Source organism: Opisthorchis viverrini (assembly GCF_000715545.1).
Source record: "Opisthorchis viverrini unplaced genomic scaffold opera_v5_608, whole genome shotgun sequence".
Classification (NCBI taxonomy): Eukaryota; Metazoa; Platyhelminthes; class Trematoda; order Opisthorchiida; family Opisthorchiidae; genus Opisthorchis; species Opisthorchis viverrini.
This window is the reverse complement of record NW_008752273.1, coordinates 92112-113089: the sequence shown is the minus strand read 5'-3', so window position 1 is coordinate 113089 and position 20978 is coordinate 92112. Positions and strand designations below refer to the sequence as shown.

The 20978-nt window shown below is 45.1% G+C and overlaps 1 protein-coding gene across 1 annotated transcript in view; it reads right to left on the bottom strand.

Annotated features, from left to right (window-relative positions):
* Positions 1-19094, bottom strand: part of T265_11846 (hypothetical protein) — a gene marked incomplete at both ends in the record, with an annotated part of 45612 nt that extends 26518 nt beyond the window's left edge. The window contains 8 exons of the mRNA XM_009178633.1: positions 6347-6462; positions 11088-11184; positions 11308-11413; positions 13384-13521; positions 16312-16417; positions 17989-18141; positions 18911-19032; positions 19070-19094. Coding sequence (XP_009176897.1) covers positions 6347-6462; positions 11088-11184; positions 11308-11413; positions 13384-13521; positions 16312-16417; positions 17989-18141; positions 18911-18931 — 737 coding nt within the window. The remainder of the gene's footprint in view (positions 1-6346; positions 6463-11087; positions 11185-11307; positions 11414-13383; positions 13522-16311; positions 16418-17988; positions 18142-18910; positions 19033-19069) is intronic.
* Between the last annotated feature and the right edge of the window lie 1884 nt (positions 19095-20978).

Here is a 20978-nt window from a genome sequence, read left to right as displayed (position 1 = left end):
AGGCACAGTGAGGATCACGCGGTCCCCATCCTGGAAGGCGAGTAGCACCGACAGCACCTAAGCGTTTCGTGATCTCCTTCATACTCCTCTGCCAGGTCATGGGTTGGCCACCTCTCTGTTTACGCCACTCCGCTGCATGACAGCAAGAGAATGAGTACACTAACATATTTCGGGCACGGACAGGCATTCTAGCTTTGAGACTAAACGAAAACAGATGATTAATCGTTAACCGGGTTCGGAACTTTACGGCCGGGAAAACTTTGTTCAGACCGGTATAGTCTTCTACTCAGTATGGCGGCCAGTATATCGTCCTTAAACGGGAGGCTAATGTAAACGGGTTTTCTTGCACCTGTGGCGGTGACAGTGTTGGCTTTTCTCTGTTCAAATGACGATGTTGCTGTCGTAAGCGATTTCACACCGTATGCTGCTATTCGCAACGTGTAAAGACCGATGGTAACCTAGGAGAGACGTCGTTCTCAGTACATGTCTGAGAACGCGTCCTGACAGTTAGATTGTGGATTAAATTCCGTTTCTACTTTAGTGGCACGAAGCTGTTAAAGTTGATGTATTGCCCGGACCACGTAGGCTTTCGGTACACCAGTCGTTCCAGTTTACTATCGCTGTTCAAGGACATCTAAAAAGTGGAAGAAATTATCAGTTTCCCCTTCCGAGGTAAATTTGTGTGGACCTCATTTAACTCTTGTTGGAGCGATTCCATCTCGGCTTTATCGTTCAAAGCGCGAAAATACCACCCACCTATCGGCAACAGTATTTTGTCTTCTCTATGCTAGCTAGCGTTTTAGAGATTTTCAAGTTTGCTCGTGAAAATGACGCCTGGCATGGGGCCCGGTGGTGAGCCCATGGCAACACCGTCAACTTGAAGGTAGAGCGTGCCACTGAACAATGGCTGCACATTTAATGTGCAAAACAAGAGCAGCATGTGAAAAGCATGTACCTGTGCTGGCCAAAGCGGAGGCACTGAAAATGCACTGCCAACATATGGCGGTTAGCGGTGGCACTGTAAAGTAAATACATGCTCTACTCTGCTAACGTAAAGCAGTTTCGCGAACTCTCCGTGTGATAATGAAATAGCCGCATAATCACATTAACTTTCAGAATGACGACCGGGACAATAAACAGGTTATTTAGTTAAATTTATCCACGTGGTTCCAACACATAGAAGTACATGGTTTAAGATTTATGGTAAATGTGAGAAGACTTGTTTGTAAGCGAGATGATCGTTTGAATACGTTCCTCATCCTATGCTCTTAATCTATGAGTCAGGTCGGGAGGAGCGTCGAGCTCCAAGATCGCCGATCGAGTGCGTGTGTGTAGCACGTTACCATATAAATTTTGTTTCTTCTGATGAAGAGTGCTCAGCATGGAGTTCATTCAGCTACGATAGCACAGCTAACTGGACGTGCAAGTATCGTAGGAGCCCGGCACATTACCTCAGTTGGCTATAGTAATGTGCTAGAGCGGTATTCAGTAAGTCGCTGGTGGTAGATAAACCAGTAATGTTTTTAATGACACACACTATCCGTAAGGATGCTGCGAATTCTTCGACAGCCCACGACCAGTTCAGCCCCCTTTGGGCTCATCAGGTGGTCACGGTTCCCAAGTTTCCGTTTACCTTATTTTCTACCTGAACCTAACTTGTGCAGAATCCGCGAAATACACTCATTCGCAAAATAATTTGGTCTAATGCAACTCCCTTGGGGCGAGACGGTACAAGTGTTTAGAGCGCAAATTTGCTGACCGGTAGGTCCGTGGTTCTAACCCGATCTCTGCCTCTCCACTTCCCCCGTCTAGGCTTGAGCAACCTGGCAGTATCCCAGTCCTCGTGCTTCCTTCGGGTAGCATGACAGCTATACACCGAAATGAATGCAACTCAGGCCTCGCGTAAGGATTCACGGGATAATCGGTGCAACAGAATGAAATTTTTTCAAGTTCAATCGTGTGAGTGTGCGGATACGACATCGGCCGGCGAGAAAAGCACTTAAATGATCAACTTGACTCACATCAAGACTTACGTTGCTTATAAGAATGTGTTATCCTTCATCAATCTGCTGCAATCGTAGTTTTCTGGGATGATTTTGTTTGAAACCCAGGGTGACACTGATCCATTTCGTCAACGGAAGGCCATCGTGCACGTTCTTCCGGTGTAGACGTTGAAAGGTACGCGCCTGCGTCACTGCGCCGTTCAAGGAATAGAGCATATATGGGCTTCGGTCTGGTGTACATACTGAAAGCTGAGCTTGCTGTCCTTGGTGTGCGAATGAAGATTTTAGGGGATTCATTGTCCTCCAGTTGATAAGTAAGTGGAGAGTAGCTCGTCATGCCAGTTAAATGCGCATCCGATAGTCACCCAACATCGTACGGTGAGTAGCTGAACCGTCTTTACGAAAAAATTTTTAAGGATAAAAGACGTTGTGTGGTGTCCGTGTGGCCTATGGAATTACGCTGCTGCTTGACGTAGATTTGGTCGGTTCTACTTCACGTGCATTTCACTTCCGTAACTGGTTCCCTTGCTGTACTTACTGCTGTGCAGTATCGTGGGTGATCAGGAGTACATTCAACAATAAGCCAGCACCACTGCATACACGGACCTTCCTCCGTCGACTACGTATTTCCTGTACACCATGTCTTGTAATCTCGCCTACGAGCCACTGTCCCCACATATTTTACCAAAAATTCGTTGACTATGTCCCTCTATTGATTGGGATCGGGCGGATGGACTTAAATAAACAACCTATTCAAATGGCGTTGCAGACTTTCGTTTGGTTGTGGCTATTGTATTAGTATATTGAGCATTGGTGGGACAGCTTCAACGGCAAAGCAGAGCAAGTGTATATATGGTCTACAATGCCACCGCTAGCCACGCTAATCACCCCATTCTGGTAATTCAACTGATTTAAGGAATGCATGCTCAACGTCTCCGCTTTATCCAGCACGGCAAACGCTGTTCATTGTTGCTACTGTGAGTATACACCCACATCACTAGGAAAAAAATCGCTCTTCAGAAACTGCAATTTCGCAGTGTAGTTCTCAGTAAGTTTATGTAAGAGTCGTAGTTATGGAAATTGGGTTCAATTCCACCAGCATTCGGGTTTAACGATGAACTGTCAATTGACTGTTGTGGATGGCTTGATAAGCGAAGTGCTTGTTGCAAAAACACTTTGACTCTAGTTGTTGTATTACGATTTCACGATGGCAGTGAGAAACCTGTGGGTGAAGATTTGAAGCCGACACAGATTTTTCACTCAGGAACGACGTTTATAAAAAACAAGAATAGATCACTCACTCCAGTTCTTACGGATTGCGGTGTGGCCTGATGCACGCTACTCTTGGTACCAAATAGTATTCTCAGTGTTCAGTGACGCATTTTTTGACGCGGCTTAGAATTGGAGATTAATTGCATACACTTCCAACGGATCTAACGCAAATTAACCAGACAGACAAAACTCACTAAGCTTCCAGTGCTTATTCTTTAATTGCAAGGAGTGTTCAGAAGTTACCTATACTAGAGCATGACTACAGGCACGCGTGCAAAACTTGGAACATGACTTTACCGTTACAAGCTTGAGAGCGCAAAGAAATGAGCTGTTGTACAGGACACCGGGTGTCACCGACTCCTACCCACTTTTCTGAGAATCTAATGGCTATTTGGACAGAGTTTCATCCTCCCCAACTCTTTCCAATCTTCCGGGTACATTAACAAGTTGGATCCCATTCCTGGTTGGGTGGCTGGGTACCCGAAAGGAAAAGGTTTGAAGCTGACTCAACTGACATCACCTGTTGTGGTAAAAAGACAATAGGTGATTTTATACTCAGAAGAAGCGCTCGTCTGAGAATTCATTTGTGAATGAAATTTGGGGGATGAATCGGATAAGTTGGTGAGCGAAAATTTACGGAAGTTTGCAGGTTTGTGGATCGTCAAACCTTCAATAGCACCATAAGAACAATGGCAATGAAACTGAACAGATGGTGCCCAGCCTGGGTGGACAAATCCACAATCTTTTGCTGCTCGGTTGACGATCCAATAGAAGATAACTGTGAGAAGTAATACCTATTATACCTATTACATATTTACTCAATTATCACTCTGCAAAAGTTTTGCGAGACCAATTTTAAATCGTCTATCTTACTAAAAACTGACTTAACATTATATGACGCGGTTAGCAGAAGAGATATTCAACGCAAATGTAATAGACAGATGTCAAGTACCATTTGCAACAAATTCAAACTCAAGCGAAAGGATGAATCGCCGGATAAAACTTAATAATCAAAGAGCAGCAAGTGGAAATTCCCAATTTCTATAAGATGTGATGACAGAACAGGCGTGGGTACCGAATGGCGGTGTCAGTTCAACGAGCGCACTGCTCAAAGTCTAAGGAACTCAAGATGTAGTCAAAAGAGCTTGAAGATGTTACTTTGAGATCAGAACATCTCGACTACAAAGGGAAATAGACACAACTTTGCTGTGGTAGAAGCAGTCATGATATGCCGGCTAGAAACGGGTCGACACAGATAGAAGATAGTTGTTTCGCTCATTTCCCCTTAGTGAACCTCGAGGACCTCTCCCCACCGTACCCACACGTGCAGCTGTCTCGTCAATATGCACGCTCAACACGCATGGAAACTTCCCGCGTCTCTTCCTTTCTGTGCAACTTCATCCATTTCTCCAGATCAAAACTTACCTAAGTTATCGACTGCTTAATGTGAGTGGGACGTGTCAACAGCTTATCAGAAATTTTTCTTGCGCTGAAGGGACCATGCTCACTCTCGACTACAAGCCACTGTTGAAATTCTTAGAAGCCATTATTCGCCTGACTATACGTTGCGAATCTGGCTGATGAACTATAAATGAAATGTCAATAATGGCGACATCTCACTTCCTGAAACATCGAGGACTTTCGTTTCGGAAAACTTTCAAGTTAGTTAGTGGTTTGTGTTTAGAAATTTCACACGCATGTTGATTTGCCAATAGACATAAAAGATACCCTTCTTGATTAACGCCTCAATTATTAATTTGGACGTCTTCTGAGGAAAGGATTGAGCCTGTAGATTTAGTTAATTACAAAGATTAATGCTCGCAGCTGCACAACTACGAATGAACCAATATATCCCCAGCCATGGTTATCACTGGAGCACGTACGAAACCAACCGATGTCAAAAACATATCAAAGAGCTACGACGTCCATAGTCCATTTCTTTTTAACAACCATGGTCAGAGCTATCCTGGGATGCTTTGCATCAAGGAGCACAGAATGAAGGATTCGCCACGACTAGCACACTACTAAAAAGTCTGGGGACAACGGTTTGTGGATTCCCATGGGTAGGTCCGAAATCTTCTAGTAAACAAGGAATTTAAAAGTCAGTTAAATATGGTGGTGGGTGCCGTGGGTCCAGCTCGATTTGGTTGGGAGTTCAAAGCGCGACCCTCGAAGGGAAGGGTTGTGTTTCGGATCGAGAACTGACTTTTCGATCGGTCCTAAGATTAAGCCATTTTCCTTTATTTGTCGAAAGGTCTGACTGTGCCTCCAGCTAGAATCCCTGAGTTGCTAAATAGAGAGCTAGAGAAACAAAGGGAGAAAAACTGCAACTTTCCTGTTGCACGAGTAGTAATTCCGGCAATAAACGTCGCTTTTTATGGATGTTGGTAGATCTAGTTCAACAAGGCATATCACGGCGTTCTTAAGGCGTAACGTTAACCCTCAACATGTACCTTTGTTTAAAGATGATGTCAATGGGCGAGATGGCTCAGTGGTTACAGCGAGACTTTACTGGGTCGAAGGTCCTTGGTTCGAACCCGACCTTTGCATCTCGGCTCACTCTGTCTAGGCTTGGGCAATCTGGTAGTATCCCAGCCCCCATGCTTTCTTTGGGTGGCATGGAAGCTAGGCACCGAAAGGGTGTTACAGCTGAAAGATTTAGTTTAATTTAATTTTCCAACGAAATCCAAAAGCCTCTAAACTTTAGTACACATCGCTCTTTCATCAGCACTACAGGAAACTACTGAGCCAACGTGCACAACTGGGACGGGGCTGGAAACGGAGCTTGTTCCTGAAGTCACTAAGCTGCTGAGGCGCATTTTGACGTAGGCTGGGTTATATGGACCCGAAAGGGTAAGGAGAAATCGGCACGCCTTGAATCAGCTTTCTAGATGAACAAGAGACAAACGAACGTATAAGTTCAAACGGACCGATGAAGAACACAGCCAGAGGGTCAAATAAAAAAACTACGTCAAACCAAACTGGCCATAATGCCCCGAGAGAATCCAACTAAAACAGCTAGGCCCATGGATTTTTTTAGATGACGACAGGGCAATGCAATTCGGACTAACCGGCGGAAGAGCCCATACCCATTGGTCAGGTGGTATGGCCTCAACTGGGAGTGAATGTGGCGGACACTGATGGGAAGTTTCTCCACACTTTGACCGTCAAGGTTTCCGAAGGGTACCTGAGGCATTAATAGAACCAAAGGAAGATTAGTGGACTATCGGCTGTATAACCGAGATCGTGTTCACCATTGAAATAAAAAATAATGGGTCAATAAATCCGGCTTTCTTAATCATTAAACGCGACTCGGACGCAACAATCATTAATACAGAATCGTTCGACGCAGAAGAAACTTAAGTCGATTGAGCAGTGTCGTACTAGGCATTTAGCAGGTGATTTTGATAGTAAGCTCCTTAATTCAGCCGACAGTCAGTTCACTTGCTGTGTGAGAGGCTGCACTTTCGTCTCAGTCTATAACCTGTCAGTGGTGCACGAACTGAGAGGTTCCGACCACTCCATTCACGTATGAAAGATATCTGGTAATTGAATCGTTATTATTGCTTGTCGCAACGCGTGGCGACGGTCACAGCAGTTGAGGCTGAACGAACGGCCGATCTAAGCACCAAGTCCGGAGGCCAGTCCGAACATCACACCATTTGGAAGGATGGTCACGTGCAGGATACGGACCAAACGAAAGCATGCTCTGATTAATAAGAATACCAGCCAATCCGGATCGAGCATCTTTAACTCGACGCTTCTCGTCCCCTCACGGAGATTCTAGCACGACCTTGTGGAACATTCTGTCATTGCCCTATAAATACTACAATAATTTTTCTTCGTCTCCATGAAGGGCTGTCTAAAGCTACCGTGCCTTTTGATACACCATAGTGGACGGAGCATGAAGCTAAGGGACTGATACAGAGTTGCACGACTGTTCAGCAAGACAAAACACACTGGCTCCATGTAATGGGGAGGCTGAACAAAGGTTACCTCCAATAAGCGTAATATCCATGGACTATGGTAGCTTTTCGAACAGTTTGTCACTCAATAGTGAAATAAAACCATCTGCTTGTTTGAACGCAAATAATGAAGTGATTATTTGGAGGGAAACCCACGCTATCCAGAGCAAACGACATGGATACTTATGAATCATACGAAACGAGTGGGGAAATCGTTAGCTCGCGTTGCATACCAGTGAACATTTGTAGGATAACGCAAATTCAATCAACAAATTGATGAAAATGTGGACATCAACTAGCATGCAACAACCAGTTATCACAAGATGCAACCATTCTGCCGTACGGAGATCAAACTTGGGGACGCCATTGGCAGTGGTCACTTTATGGGAGAAACATAACTTATTACGAATCGCTTTCCCTTATCTTGTACTAAGGATGGTTCATGCTTTGTTACAATGCGCTTATCACGCGATTACGCTGATTTATCCTAACGAGCTTACGAATGAATGCTGCTTCTACAAAGCATTTTTCTACTTGTACTGTATCGAAAACCATTGGTTATCACATATATATCAGGCATACACTCATAAGCAAAGATAAATAATATAAAGTCACGCGTTTTAGTCAGTTTGCCCGGAACCGCAAAGACGCATCCGAAAGGATGAAAAAACAACCATTGTTGCATTAGGTTCTGATGGATCTTCCATCCGGATGGTACTAGTTCGTTTTCTCTTAGAGAACTTCATCATGTAGTATCCATCGCATCTAAGGTACCCTCTGGCATTAATTTGCGCAGGTTGGTCGATTATTGGGAGGGGCAGATTCGTAAGAATGAAGCTGTGTTTTGCCCTGGCCGAGGATTCATCGACCATATCTTTAACTTGAAACAGACTCTTGAACAGTGCCACTCCTTCAGAAGTCCCATATTGGTCATTTTTATTGATCTGAAAGCTGCTTTAGACTCTATCAATTTTCGGAAACTTTAGTAGTGTCTAGCGTTCAGAGGTGTCCCTTCCCTTATGAGGGTACTGTATGCGAACTAGTGCGGGCGCGTACGAGTATACGAGATGCTCTCGCCTGAGCTCACTACGTCCAGTGGTGTACGGCAAGGCTACCCTCTCTCGCCTTTCCTCTTCAACTGTGTTATTTCTGTGCTGCTTGAAATTTCTCTACCTGCCTCTGAAAGTCGAAAGTCTCACGGGACATTCACTTACAGACATTGAGTAAGCGGACGATATTGCTCTCCTTGATTCAGATCTCCCGTAGATGCAAACGACTTTAAATAACCTAAATAACTCTGCCGCACGCTTTGGCATGTGCTTCACACATGCAAAGTGTAAATTGCTGCTACAAGACCGGGTTGGATCGAATCCACATCTCATGCTTCCAAGCGAGCCAATCGATGTGTTTACTTGGGCAGCTATATAAGCTCCCGTGCGCTGGCTGGAGATAAGATTATTTATCGAATCAGAAAAGCCAGGACAGCTTTTGCCAACCCCCGACACCTATGACGCTGACCTGATGCTCGTCTGTCAAGAGCACAGTCTGCACTGCAGCGGTGCGATCCATATTGCTTTATGAGAAACTTGGCTCTACCTGCCTCTGAAAGTCGAAAGTCTCACGGGACATTCACTTACAGACATTGAGTAAGCGGACGATATTGCTCTCCTTGATTCAGATCTCCCGTAGATGCAAACGACTTTAAATAACCTAAATAACTCTGCCGCACGCTTTGGCATGTGCTTCACACATGCAAAGTGTAAATTGCTGCTACAAGACCGGGTTGGATCGAATCCACATCTCATGCTTCCAAGCGAGCCAATCGATGTGTTTACTTGGGCAGCTATATAAGCTCCCGTGCGCTGGCTGGAGATAAGATTATTTATCGAATCAGAAAAGCCAGGACAGCTTTTGCCAACCCCCGACACCTATGACGCTGACCTGATGCTCGTCTGTCAAGAGCACAGTCTGCACTGCAGCGGTGCGATCCATATTGCTTTATGGATCAGAAACTTGGCCTCCGGGTGCAGAGGACATACAAAAGATGAGTGTTTGACCATCGGTATCTTCGAAGCATTGGTCAGATGTGGTGAGAACATCGAACCAGTAATGCTGAAGTACGCCAGATGGTCCTAGAAGAATGACCTTTGGCGCAATAGATGAATTACTCACGCTCCATAGGTTACGCTGATTAGGACATGTGCTCCGCATGCCAGAAGACCGTCCGTCTCACAGAGCCGTTTTCGCCTAGCCCTGTGCTGAGTGGGAGTGGCCGAGGGATAGGCAGTGTACGACCTGGCAACGAAGTGTGAATACATTAACCAGTAAAGTTAGTCGGGTCGACAACTCCTCCTCTCTGGATGGGGACCTCGAGACACAGCTCTCCATGGTTAATAACCTGACAGAAATGATGCTCGTCTGTCAAGAGCACAGTCTGCACTGCAGCGGTGCGATCCATATTGCTTTATGGATCAGAAACTTGGCCTCCGGGTGCAGAGGACATACAAAAGATGAGTGTTTGACCATCGGTATCTTCGAAGCATTGGTCAGATGTGGTGAGAACATCGAACCAGTAATGCTGAAGTACGCCAGATGGTCCTAGAAGAATGACCTTTGGCGCAATAGATGAATTACTCACGCTCCATAGGTTACGCTGATTAGGACATGTGCTCCGCATGCCAGAAGACCGTCCGTCTCACAGAGCCGTTTTCGCCTAGCCCTGTGCTGAGTGGGAGTGGCCGAGGGATAGGCAGTGTACGACCTGGCAACGAAGTGTGAATACATTAACCAGTAAAGTTAGTCGGGTCGACAACTCCTCCTCTCTGGATGGGGACCTCGAGACACAGCTCTCCATGGTTAATAACACTGACAGAAATGGCCCAATCGCGCAGTCAGTAGCGCTCATGTACCAATCAATGCGAAGCTAGCCGATCCCCGAACTAACTGAACATGCCATCGTCTGTAAGGCTTGGCCGTATCTCCCCCGTTGTCTTACTTTCCGGTGATCAAAACTGTAGCGGTTGGAACCATTGGGTCTATGGTACAAGGTTTATATCCGACAAACTGATTGATTGATTGAGCTACTCATCACTCACCCAAAAGACTTGCACTTTCGCTAAGGTGTATTTAAAGGCTTAACTTCGTGAGAACGAAGTCTTTTTATATAGTTATTTGGAGTTACTCAACCCTACTTATCGCTTCTTTCATGAGTAGCACGCGCGTCATCGATCAATGACATAATTTACGCAACTCGTTTACTAAACACTGATCAATCACGTTACTTCAGTGCTTTGTTGCACGCGCGCAAACCGTCTTGGTTGCATGTAGTAACTAACGTACGTCATCGCAACCTTCAAATGAAATAGATCGAAAGCAAACATTTTCAAATTGATTGAAAAGTAGATAGTGTTTTCAAATCGAGTGGAAATTTTACATACTTCATGGATTATCTTAGGACGGTCTGTAGGATCTGGAAATACAACCGATAAGTTCTTTTAAGTTTACCGAGCTGTTTACCAGGGAAGGGTAGTTTTTATTCAGAGGAAACAGAATCACCAAACTAAAGTCTTTACCATACAGGCGTTCTGGGAAGAAAAATCCTGAAACCCTTCTATGATTAACAGGCATTCAGAGAAACAAGCCACGTTGGGGGAGCAACGGAAAATTACTAAGATGCGGGCATCCTGTCTAATCATACGAACTGACTAGCTGAGTCAATGTAAGATGGCAGCACCCCAGTAAAAGAGCGGTGATTGAGTGTGACTCAACAGGATGTTGGTAAAACACCTCCAAACCTCTACAAGAGGATACCATAAGGTGGATCCACATTATAGGACGAATAACTTACGAAGCTACTGAATAGAAGCGTTAGCCCAATTATGCCAACAACCACAACGCCTGCCAGTTCGACACAATTCCGCCATAGTTTTGGGGCTTTCAGAGCGCTGAATGAGTAGAAATGAAGGGGAAATGCAGGTGGTTAAGAGAAACTAAAAAGATCAATTCAGTGTATTGATGTTTTCTACGTTCTCACACCCGTATTCCTCAATCCCGGTTAAATAACTTACCATACCAAGCTGCAGTAAACCTGGATTGCAAAAAGGGCCACAGCAGCATAAATGATGTAGCTCACCGCGTGTGTGAGGAAGTGGTTGAACTGCGTCTTTGTAAAGCCTGATGGAAAGTAAAAAAAATCAGATCTGTTGTGATAAGCTATGCCAAAAAGACATCAACAATTGAGTACGACGCAGTTGTTGTACAAAGTACGGTGTGATTAAGCATAGAACAAACACTGTCACCATGTTTTATGGAGGATCTCCAAAGGGGTAATTCATTCAAGGAAAGGATGAAGTGCCCAGGTCACACACCAAGTCGAATTACACAGGAAAACCGGATAGGCTATTTATAGTGACTGTTACCTTCTTGCACATGAATAATGTGTATGTCAATTGTTCCTGAACTAACACAAGAGTGCGTTTTGAATAACACTTCTAAAGCGTGATTATCCGCCATTAAGTTCTGCCCAACGGAGCTGAAATAAAATACACCGGAAGGCGTGCGCAGGAGGAATAAGGCATTGGGCGTGGGTACAAACTCCACTCTTAAACGGGGAACAGTCATATAGTAACTCGGAAAATGTAGATGGATTTGTGTTCTGGTGAGGAGAATCACAGAAATAGTGAAGGAGAAATATTGGTCAATTGATTTATGCCACTAATGTTGCACTGGGATTTTGAAATCAGGGGAGAGGAATAGAGACCGGGGTTGAAAATCATTGAACTTTGTACACAATGTTTATTTGATGAATGGTAGACCATTATCCCGACTCAGGTGCTTGAAGTGGCAAAACGCATGGGGTTCGTAGAATCTGGTGGTTGGTACTTGGCTTTGCTTGACTGCTCTTATATGATGAAACTTCAGAAGGATAATCGTTTACTCCCATATCCACAGAGGAGGAAGAGACTTTTGCCAAATGGCTTTTTTCGCTGCAGTCTGCCTCGAATACAAGGTATCTAAGTCCCAAAGGCGATACTTCACTATCTGAGCAACAATGAAGAAACACTGCTTATCAATTCTAAAAAGAGCGAGGTCCGAGTCCAGCACTCTTCCACATTGTTTTAGAACAACCAGAATAACCACTACTGCTCAAACCAGGGTAATGTGAATAGGAGTACAAATTTCGAAACTACTAGGCGATATTCCATACGTCGGTATCAAAGTGATAGGAACATTCCCATTCGGTAGTCAAGTGGCGCTTCTTTAACATCAAAACTCTCGTGCACCGAAGTTAGTGGCTTGAAGGCAATAGGCTGATTTCACGCTCCAAAAGCGTAAGTGCGGACGCTGGAAACGGAAAGTTACTTCTTTGCTGTAGTTGATGCTGTCGTCCTAGAGTCGCAGGAAACTAGGATCAGCATAGGCAAATATGAGTTGGGATTGTTCCGTCACAATATGGGTTTCATCTGATCAAACGTCAGTTACTAGGAAGAGGAATCACTATAGACCGAACACGGTGGATGTGACGCAGGAATTGCACTGGGCATGGGACAGGGTCATAAATGTCAGTGTCCTCAGCCAGAGAAGTGGACTACCAAAATAAGTGGCATCACCTACGAGCACATTCATTTTTAATTGGCCCAACGGTGTGCAGCCCCCGGATTCGTACACCTTTATCTTCACTACAACGTCCATATTAGGGAAAAAGGAAAGAGAATTCGCTCAAAAAATGATATCGTAATGATGTGATATTGTGCAAATTCAGTGGTTGTCCTCACAAGTGTCGTTGAAAACGGGTCAAACCTTGAAATGTGCGAACCTTCTCGCCAGGCAACTTGGTTACTTCAGTCGCAGCAGCAGGGAATAATAGCTTTTGTGAAAGACAAACTAAACAAACTGAGTGTGGTTGATCTGATGGTCGAAACATTCAAACAATCGACTTGAAAGAAGCTAAAAGGTCGCCTTCATGACACTCACAGAACAGAGGGAGGCTGGGACACAAGCGAACTGCGTCAGAATAGCAGAAAGGGGATGCGAAGAAGTGATGGACACGCGTAGAGAGGTTAGGATGGGAGACTTCCAAAATGATAGCTAAGAGCAATTTCGAACAAGAATTTTTCCAGGATAGTCAAGGGAAAGCAACTTACCGACAGAGGAAGCAATGGTATATCCCGGAGTCACACGAAAATTGAACAAGTATCCACCAACCGCCAGAACAGTGCCGATAATAATTAGAGAAAGTAAGTTGGACAATGTGGAAGAGATTCCAGTTGTTTTGCGTCTCCCTAAAAATACGACCAATGGGTACTCAGGATAGTTACAGGTCCACGGCTGTATAGAAGGACGATTCCATTGACTAGATAGTGCTTTACAAGATTCGTACAAACGGCTTGCCATCAGCAAGTAACGTCAAGTGACGGTCACGCTACTGACTATGATGGATGACCACTGATTTTGGATGGGTAGCTGTCATCACATGCAGTACGAGGTTGTTTTAAAAAGGGTAATAGGACGGCCACATTGATTAGTAATAGCCAAATTAACCGAGATAAGCAACCGATGGTGGATACTATAGTATACAAGGTACGCTCTACGACGAAACCAACATATGGCAACCTTGATGACGGATGGTTTGAACCTACCGACAGAGGTCTGAGAGTTACATAAATTACTGTCAGTCCCAAAGGTACTGTGATCTTGTTACGGTTCTGTCACGCAGCGAGCAAACAATATGATAATGCGGATTGTGGCAATACTCTATCCCCAGCTATGTTGCTTGATCCAGACTCCTAGCAAGGCGAATAGTAAGAAGACGAAAACCTCGGACACAAACTTTAATGATCCAAAAACACGCGATCAACAGGCGATGCCCCGAGCTTCCGAACCCAAGTCAGTGGTCGGATTTAAATTTCCTTGGAGTATCAATAGGCCATTGATTTTTCATAGTTTGACCTTGAAGATGCCGGGAGTTCGCTAGCACACAAAAACACAGCGTTTTCTGGGGGATATTGATATCCCCAACAGATCTAACTCCTGCGGACGAAAAGCCGTGCATGTGTTCACCACAGACAGTGATGAGGCGCGGCTGTCCTGTTTCACTCTTCCGCTTCCACTGTGTTGTTGTTGTGACGCTGCACACTTTAGTACATGCGCACGACAGCTGTGGAACAAAAATGGACTAACGACCGTTGAGTAGACAACTGATATAGACACCTCGGGGTGAGGTTCTTTAGAAATACAATGACTTCAGTAAGTTAGACAATTGTACCGCACACCTGCAGTTTCACTCCAAGATTGCGTCGGACACAACTCGAACTTCGGGTCTGCAAACTAGGCAATCAACAAAGTCAAAATATCGAACTACCGCCTACGAAAGACGTTCTTCATATTCCTGCTATGACCATTTTCGAATGAATTCACAAGCTTCCGGCAGTTACAGCTGAGGTAAAATTTCCCCACGTCATCAGCCATGCCGTTCGTTCTCCAAATTTGAAGGATATATACTAGACAAAACACAATTCACGAGGTTGCTGAAAGCCCTTCGCGACATATCAGGGCATATCAGGACATATCAGGCGCAGTCCCCGGGTTTACGTCAAACCTATGCTCTACTTGAAAACAAACTGGACGCAATTCACGCAATACACTCAGTTGCCAACTAATTCGGTTGTTCCGAGCACATTAGTGGCAGTGGTGGCGGATGCTTTGTGCATAATTGGTCCTCATCCCACTTTAAAATAAGTTCATTGACTTTCCGTGGCTTATCGCTTTCTTCGACACCATGACTGTCTTCAGAGGATAAGTATACAGACCACCCAACTCAGCCGCCTCCTCACTGGTACGTCTTATTTATGCAACGTACCATGGCACTGGAAATTAATACGTCTTCGAAATTCTCGGTATCTCATGATCAGTCCCGTAGTATGGAGATGGTAAACGAGCGGTTGAGCATATAATAAGAGGTTATCGTGTGTTCATCAGGACGAATAATACAGAACAGGAACTAGATTATGTCTCAGGCGGTCTAACCAGAACTGGCCCAGTTTGATCATCCTATATCTTCAGTCATGTCTTCACCATAGAATGATTTTCGTCCGGCAATTGACAGGTATATACGTATGTGTGTTTACCATGCAATATTTTCTATTCCACTACTCGCTTGCCGCGATTCGGCTTCGCAGAATGCATGTGTGCAACGGTGTGTTTACCCAACACGACAGGCATAAAACTGTGCTCACAACCGGCGACATGTAGTGATTTGAAATTCAAAAAATCGAGTAACGCATGGTTGGAGAAACGGGTGCATTGAAGCTGTCATCTTCAATTTGTAGACGTCCAGTTCGCGAACTAACTGGGCATGCCATCGAATTCAACGCATGGCTGTATCTCTCACGTTCTCTCACTTTCCGGTGATCGAAACATTAGCAGCTGGAACCAATGTACCCATGGTACATGTTTTACAGCTGACAGAACTGAATTTCTCACTTTCCGGTGATCGAAACATTAGCAGCTGGAACCAATGTACCCATGGTACATGTTTTACAGCTGACAAATTGAACTGAATTGACTGTAACGACCGGATCAATTGTACTTAGTTACAATTTATAGCCGAATCATTGAAGATGATTAGATGATGAACAACCACATCTATGGTTGTTTTGTGCCTCTTTTCGATAGGACCACAAAAGTATCTTGCAAACCTTGGGCTGGAAGGTAACAGAAGTTCACTATGAATATCCTAAGAATGCTCTGCTTAAGTGAGCACTACTCGTCACGCACTTCTGAAGTTAGTAGCAAAACGTAACTCAACAGTAGACAACAACTTAACGTCTGCAACGCAACCGAACCATTACTGGATGTACTCCGCCACTTGGGTCCTGGAAGCCCTACCTGTCGTATATCTCAGCCAGATATCTCAACCTTAAGGTTATAAAACCTCATAGAGCACCGGACGGCCCCCCACACACGGAATTATCAAAGTAAGGTGGAAGTCTAATCGGAATAGAAGTTCTAACACGTGGCAAGAAAGTCACTACTAAGCAGAAGGTGTCAAACGGTGAAATTTTAGAGCTCACTGATATTGAAGTCTTCGTCCTTAAGCAGTGAGTAGCACAGAGCCATTGTGAGCAGGTTGAAGAAGTTGAAATTTCCAGTTAGAATGATAAGCCCCTGTAATAGCAGCTGAAAAGAGAGGGTGTAAAAATGAGTAAATCCCAAATTGGCGTAAATTAGCACGAAAGTAGTCATCTTTGCTGGTTATACACACTAATGGTGTGGTTATCTATTCAACACTTGATTCGCGCTAATTTACCATCAGGTATGCACAACAGAAACTTATTGGCAGGATTTCGCAGACATCACTGGAGAAAACGTCATTACAATGGAAAAATTTTTACCTTTAGCGAATGCCGTTTAAGTTCCATTGAGATTCCTGCCGCAACAAATTGTCTCATGATCTCACGGGATGAACAGTTTGTGTTGGACCGAACGATTGCTCAGGGCCAGTGAGGTGATTACGTAGAGAGCCCTCCCTAGAAATGTTTTATCTGTCAAAGGATGCACATAAACCACTCAACACTGTGGGTTCGTCACACGTTTGCGCAGTACTTTGAAAGGGCATTTGGTCAGATACTGCGCTGCTAATTTCGAATTGCGACCCAACGATGCCCTAACCTAACATCATAACCCAAGCTACTTTGGGATTTCTCGTCGTGACAGCTAGCTGCACTTTCCATCGTGAAGTTGAAGTTGGTTGCGTAGTGCGACTGGATTTAAACACGTGGCAACTACACGTTATCGTCACAAATTTCTTGGGTTGGGTATTTCACGTTTCCTGGCCTTGTAAAGGCGCATACGACTTTGAGAAACAATTTAGCCCGATTCTGAGTGATACTTCCCGACGTACATGTCCAGCACAGGCTTTTTAAAGCGTACCACCGAAGAATTGCACGTATGTTTTTGGCGGGTAGTGTAAGGGCACAGTGACCCGCGGTTACACAGTCGGTTGAGACATGATGAAACGCGTCTTACAACTAAAACGACGTGCATCAGCCGACGTATTCGACACTTTCAAAAGCCTCTAGCGCCTAAAAGAAAATTATAAGTTGAAAGAAATTTCCGGAACAAAGTTTTTGGCAATATTTCATGCAGATGCATCCCAAAATTTGAGGAGAGCATATGCTAATCAACGTAAACATGATCTGTATTGCAATCTGACTCGAACCCCCAATGTTAGCTTTGTTAATACTGTGCTCATCTGAATACCTGGACAAGTCCCGGATGTAAACTCAAAATACCAACAACTTGGTGCTTTGGTCTCTTCAGAGGCCCCTCAATAAAAAATAGTCATCAGAAGGTTCAAACTTAAGTCACTCGTTAAAACAGCGCGAGCGATCGGTAATCAGACTTTCTGTGTGGCGCGTCGAGATCGGCAACATCTACAAAATTACTTATCGGATTATGCTCCTGAATGTCTATCAGAAACCGGGTCACCTAAGAGACACATCCAGTAATATGTTGCGAATTAGGCGCATCACAGCCCGTGCACATGTCTGCTTACTTCTAGAGCTCTCTAGTCCTAAAATTTTATGCAGTGTTTTAACCCGAAAAATAATCGCAACAGGTCATCACAACTCGCACTCAGTTCCACAAGCATAATACTCGCCAATGGTATATAAACTGTTTGTCATGGAGAGGCAATGTAGAACTGGTAGCAGACAGTTCGCAAATACAAATAAAACTGATCAACCTACCTGACTGTAGAAGGAGAACAATCGAATAAGTCGTAGCGGAACGAAGAAGAGAAGCGGCAGCAAGATCTCGATGATCAGAGTGCTCGCCACAGAGAAATTATGCATCCAACCAGGTAAGTGATGCGCATGCCAAGCAACCGGATTCGGGATGCACTATGGAGAAAGTGTGGGGTTTTGAGAAGACTGAAACTCGCCATCAGTTAGAATGGCTTATTCGGAAAAAAACCACTAAATCCACTTTCTTTTTCTGAACGTCTCAGCTCCCATGTCAACAAACTGGATTGAAATTCCATACCATACTGATGACCAAACAAATGCCATACTTGGATTCCGAACAAAAAGTAAACACGAGTTAAGATGAAAAACCTACCCTGGTGGTTTGAAGTGCTAAGAAACCTTCCAGTTGTGCTACAAACAAGGGTCTATTTTATCATTCTCGTTAGTTTTTCCTGACCCACAGGCATCACATGCAGGTGTAGGTGATGGATACCTATCCTCCTTCTCATCGTCATAATTACTATCAGCTGTGAAAAAACCGCGTACTTGCCGTACAGATACCACAGTTTCGTTCGCCACACTAGATAAAAGACAGAGCAGTCGCACTGACCAACTTTCAGAGGAAGGTTTCCGCCGGCCCCAAAATATAATTCAGTCCGACAAATTACCACACGCCAAGTCGAAATTAGTGGCCAAAGAAATGGAAGAAAAGAATGCCGGAAACGCATTGATCCGTCCGACCGGTCCCGGAAACCAACGATGATGGAAACGACCACGGATAAAATTGGTATGACCATCTTCAATAAGGAACGCCTTCACCAATAGGGCAAACCACAGTAAATGGATTCCAGGACTGCGGTACAAACTTGAACGCTGAAGAGGGAAACAATCATTCAGCTGTAGCACCTTTTCGGTGCCTAACTACCATGCCACCCGAAAGAAGCATGAGGGCTGGAATACTGCCAGGTTGCTCAAGCCTAGATAGGGGAAGTCGAGAGGCAGAGATCGGGTTCGAACCACGGACCTTTCGGTCAGTAAATTTGCGCTCTAACAAATCAGCTATCAAGCTGAACATGGAACCCACACCACCTTCGAAGGTTTGACAGCATAGGTTATATTAAGAGCCACCGAGCTCCTGGTTCATATGACCACCCAGTCGCATTGTTCAAGGTTGGGGGTGAAGTCCTCAGTCAGCGCTTGTCTGATCTCTAACTGGGAGGAGACTGCCCAAGATGCAAAGAATACTGCCAGGTTGCTCAAGCCTAGATAGGGGAAGTCGAGAGGCAGAGATCGGGTTCGAACCACGGACCTTTCGGTCAGTAAATTTGCGCTCTAACAAATCAGCTATCAAGCTGAACATGGAACCCACACCACCTTCGAAGGTTTGACAGCATAGGTTATATTAAGAGCCACCGAGCTCCTGGTTCATATGACCACCCAGTCGCATTGTTCAAGGTTGGGGGTGAAGTCCTCAGTCAGCGCTTGTCTGATCTCTAACTGGGAGGAGACTGCCCAAGATGACTGCAAAGAATAGGCAATAGTATCCAGTTTCAAACAATGGCCACATCATCCTCATCCTCATCCTCATCCTCATCCTCATCCTCATCCTCATACACCTCTCCGCTCCCGCCGCTCAGAATTGGGCATGGGAAACATCACTCTCTTCGGCAAACGATGCTTAGGTATTTGCAACCTATACGTATAAACAGCCCACACTTTTGGTATTTCTGGATTTCCAGGACACATTTGACTCATTTAACTCTGTTTCCCTCGACACTTGCTCAACTCGAGATAGTCCATTGGTGAAAAAACACGAACTTACTTACCACAAGGTTTGTTGTTCGAACGCAATTTCAGCATTTCAAGTGCTTGGGCAACCTGACATCAACACGAGAAGATCGGTGGTGCCTGAAAGAACATATGCAGTCATAAACCTCCGAGGCCCTAGGCGGCTCCACGTTCACCGTCCAGGGTTCTAAGTCAACGGTGGCCTCTGGTGGCCGCAATAACTGTTGTTCGAAGTATTCGGCCCACCAGTCGAGGCGTTCATTATTTAAGACGGTTACCCCTTCTGATGCTTGATGGTTTCGGTAACAGGAGGTTTCTGCTGTCCGGTCGCGCGGATCAACTGAAATAATCTTCGGGAATAACCGGCTTTCTGGGCATCCTCCAGTTCCTTGGATTCCGCTGTCCAAAACGTTTCATGGTTGGCTCGCACGTTCACTTTCACTGGACGTATGATAAATCGTCGAGTCAAGATATGTAGGGAACCGCTTGGGCTATTCCACCAAATTTAAGCAGTGCAACCCGTGCACTAAGCCCTTATCGCACCACCATCAATCAAATGGCCAAGCCGAGAGATTTGTGGATACTTTTCAACGAGCACTGTTGAAATCTCGAGGGGAGGGACCAACGTACGATCTATCTCCAAAAGGGGGAAATGTCAGGGCGCGCCCAGACAGAAGAAAAAGCACATGTGCACAGAGTGACGCATCCCCAAGGTCACCATCGGTTCGACACGTCCGGAAAGTAGGTGAGTCGGCGGCTCCCACCAAACACGGCCTAGCAACACACGACCAGCGTAGTGGGCCTGAGAATGTTCACGACCGGAACACCACCATTGGCTGTACGGAGCGAACAAGTGAACGACCATATTTGGCCAATTAGTCATCCTATATATTTACGCAGACGCTCTGTATGTTTTGTCCTGGCAATACAGCCGTGTCCCCAGTTCTCTGTCTTCTCCCTATCGCGTAGTCTGGCAGGCTCAGTGCAGGCGTAACCAATAGCTCGGCCACCGCGCAAGATACAACACTGGAAGCTGGGGTGTTCACAATGGCAATTTCATTCGAACAGATGCAGTCTCTCTTCAGACAGCAGCAGCAACAGTTTGAGCTGGCGCAGTTGAAGCTCATCGAGACACTCACTGAAAAATTGTCACTTCAGAAGCCGATTAGCCAGACCATTGAGCCGTCCACTTCAGTGATCGACAC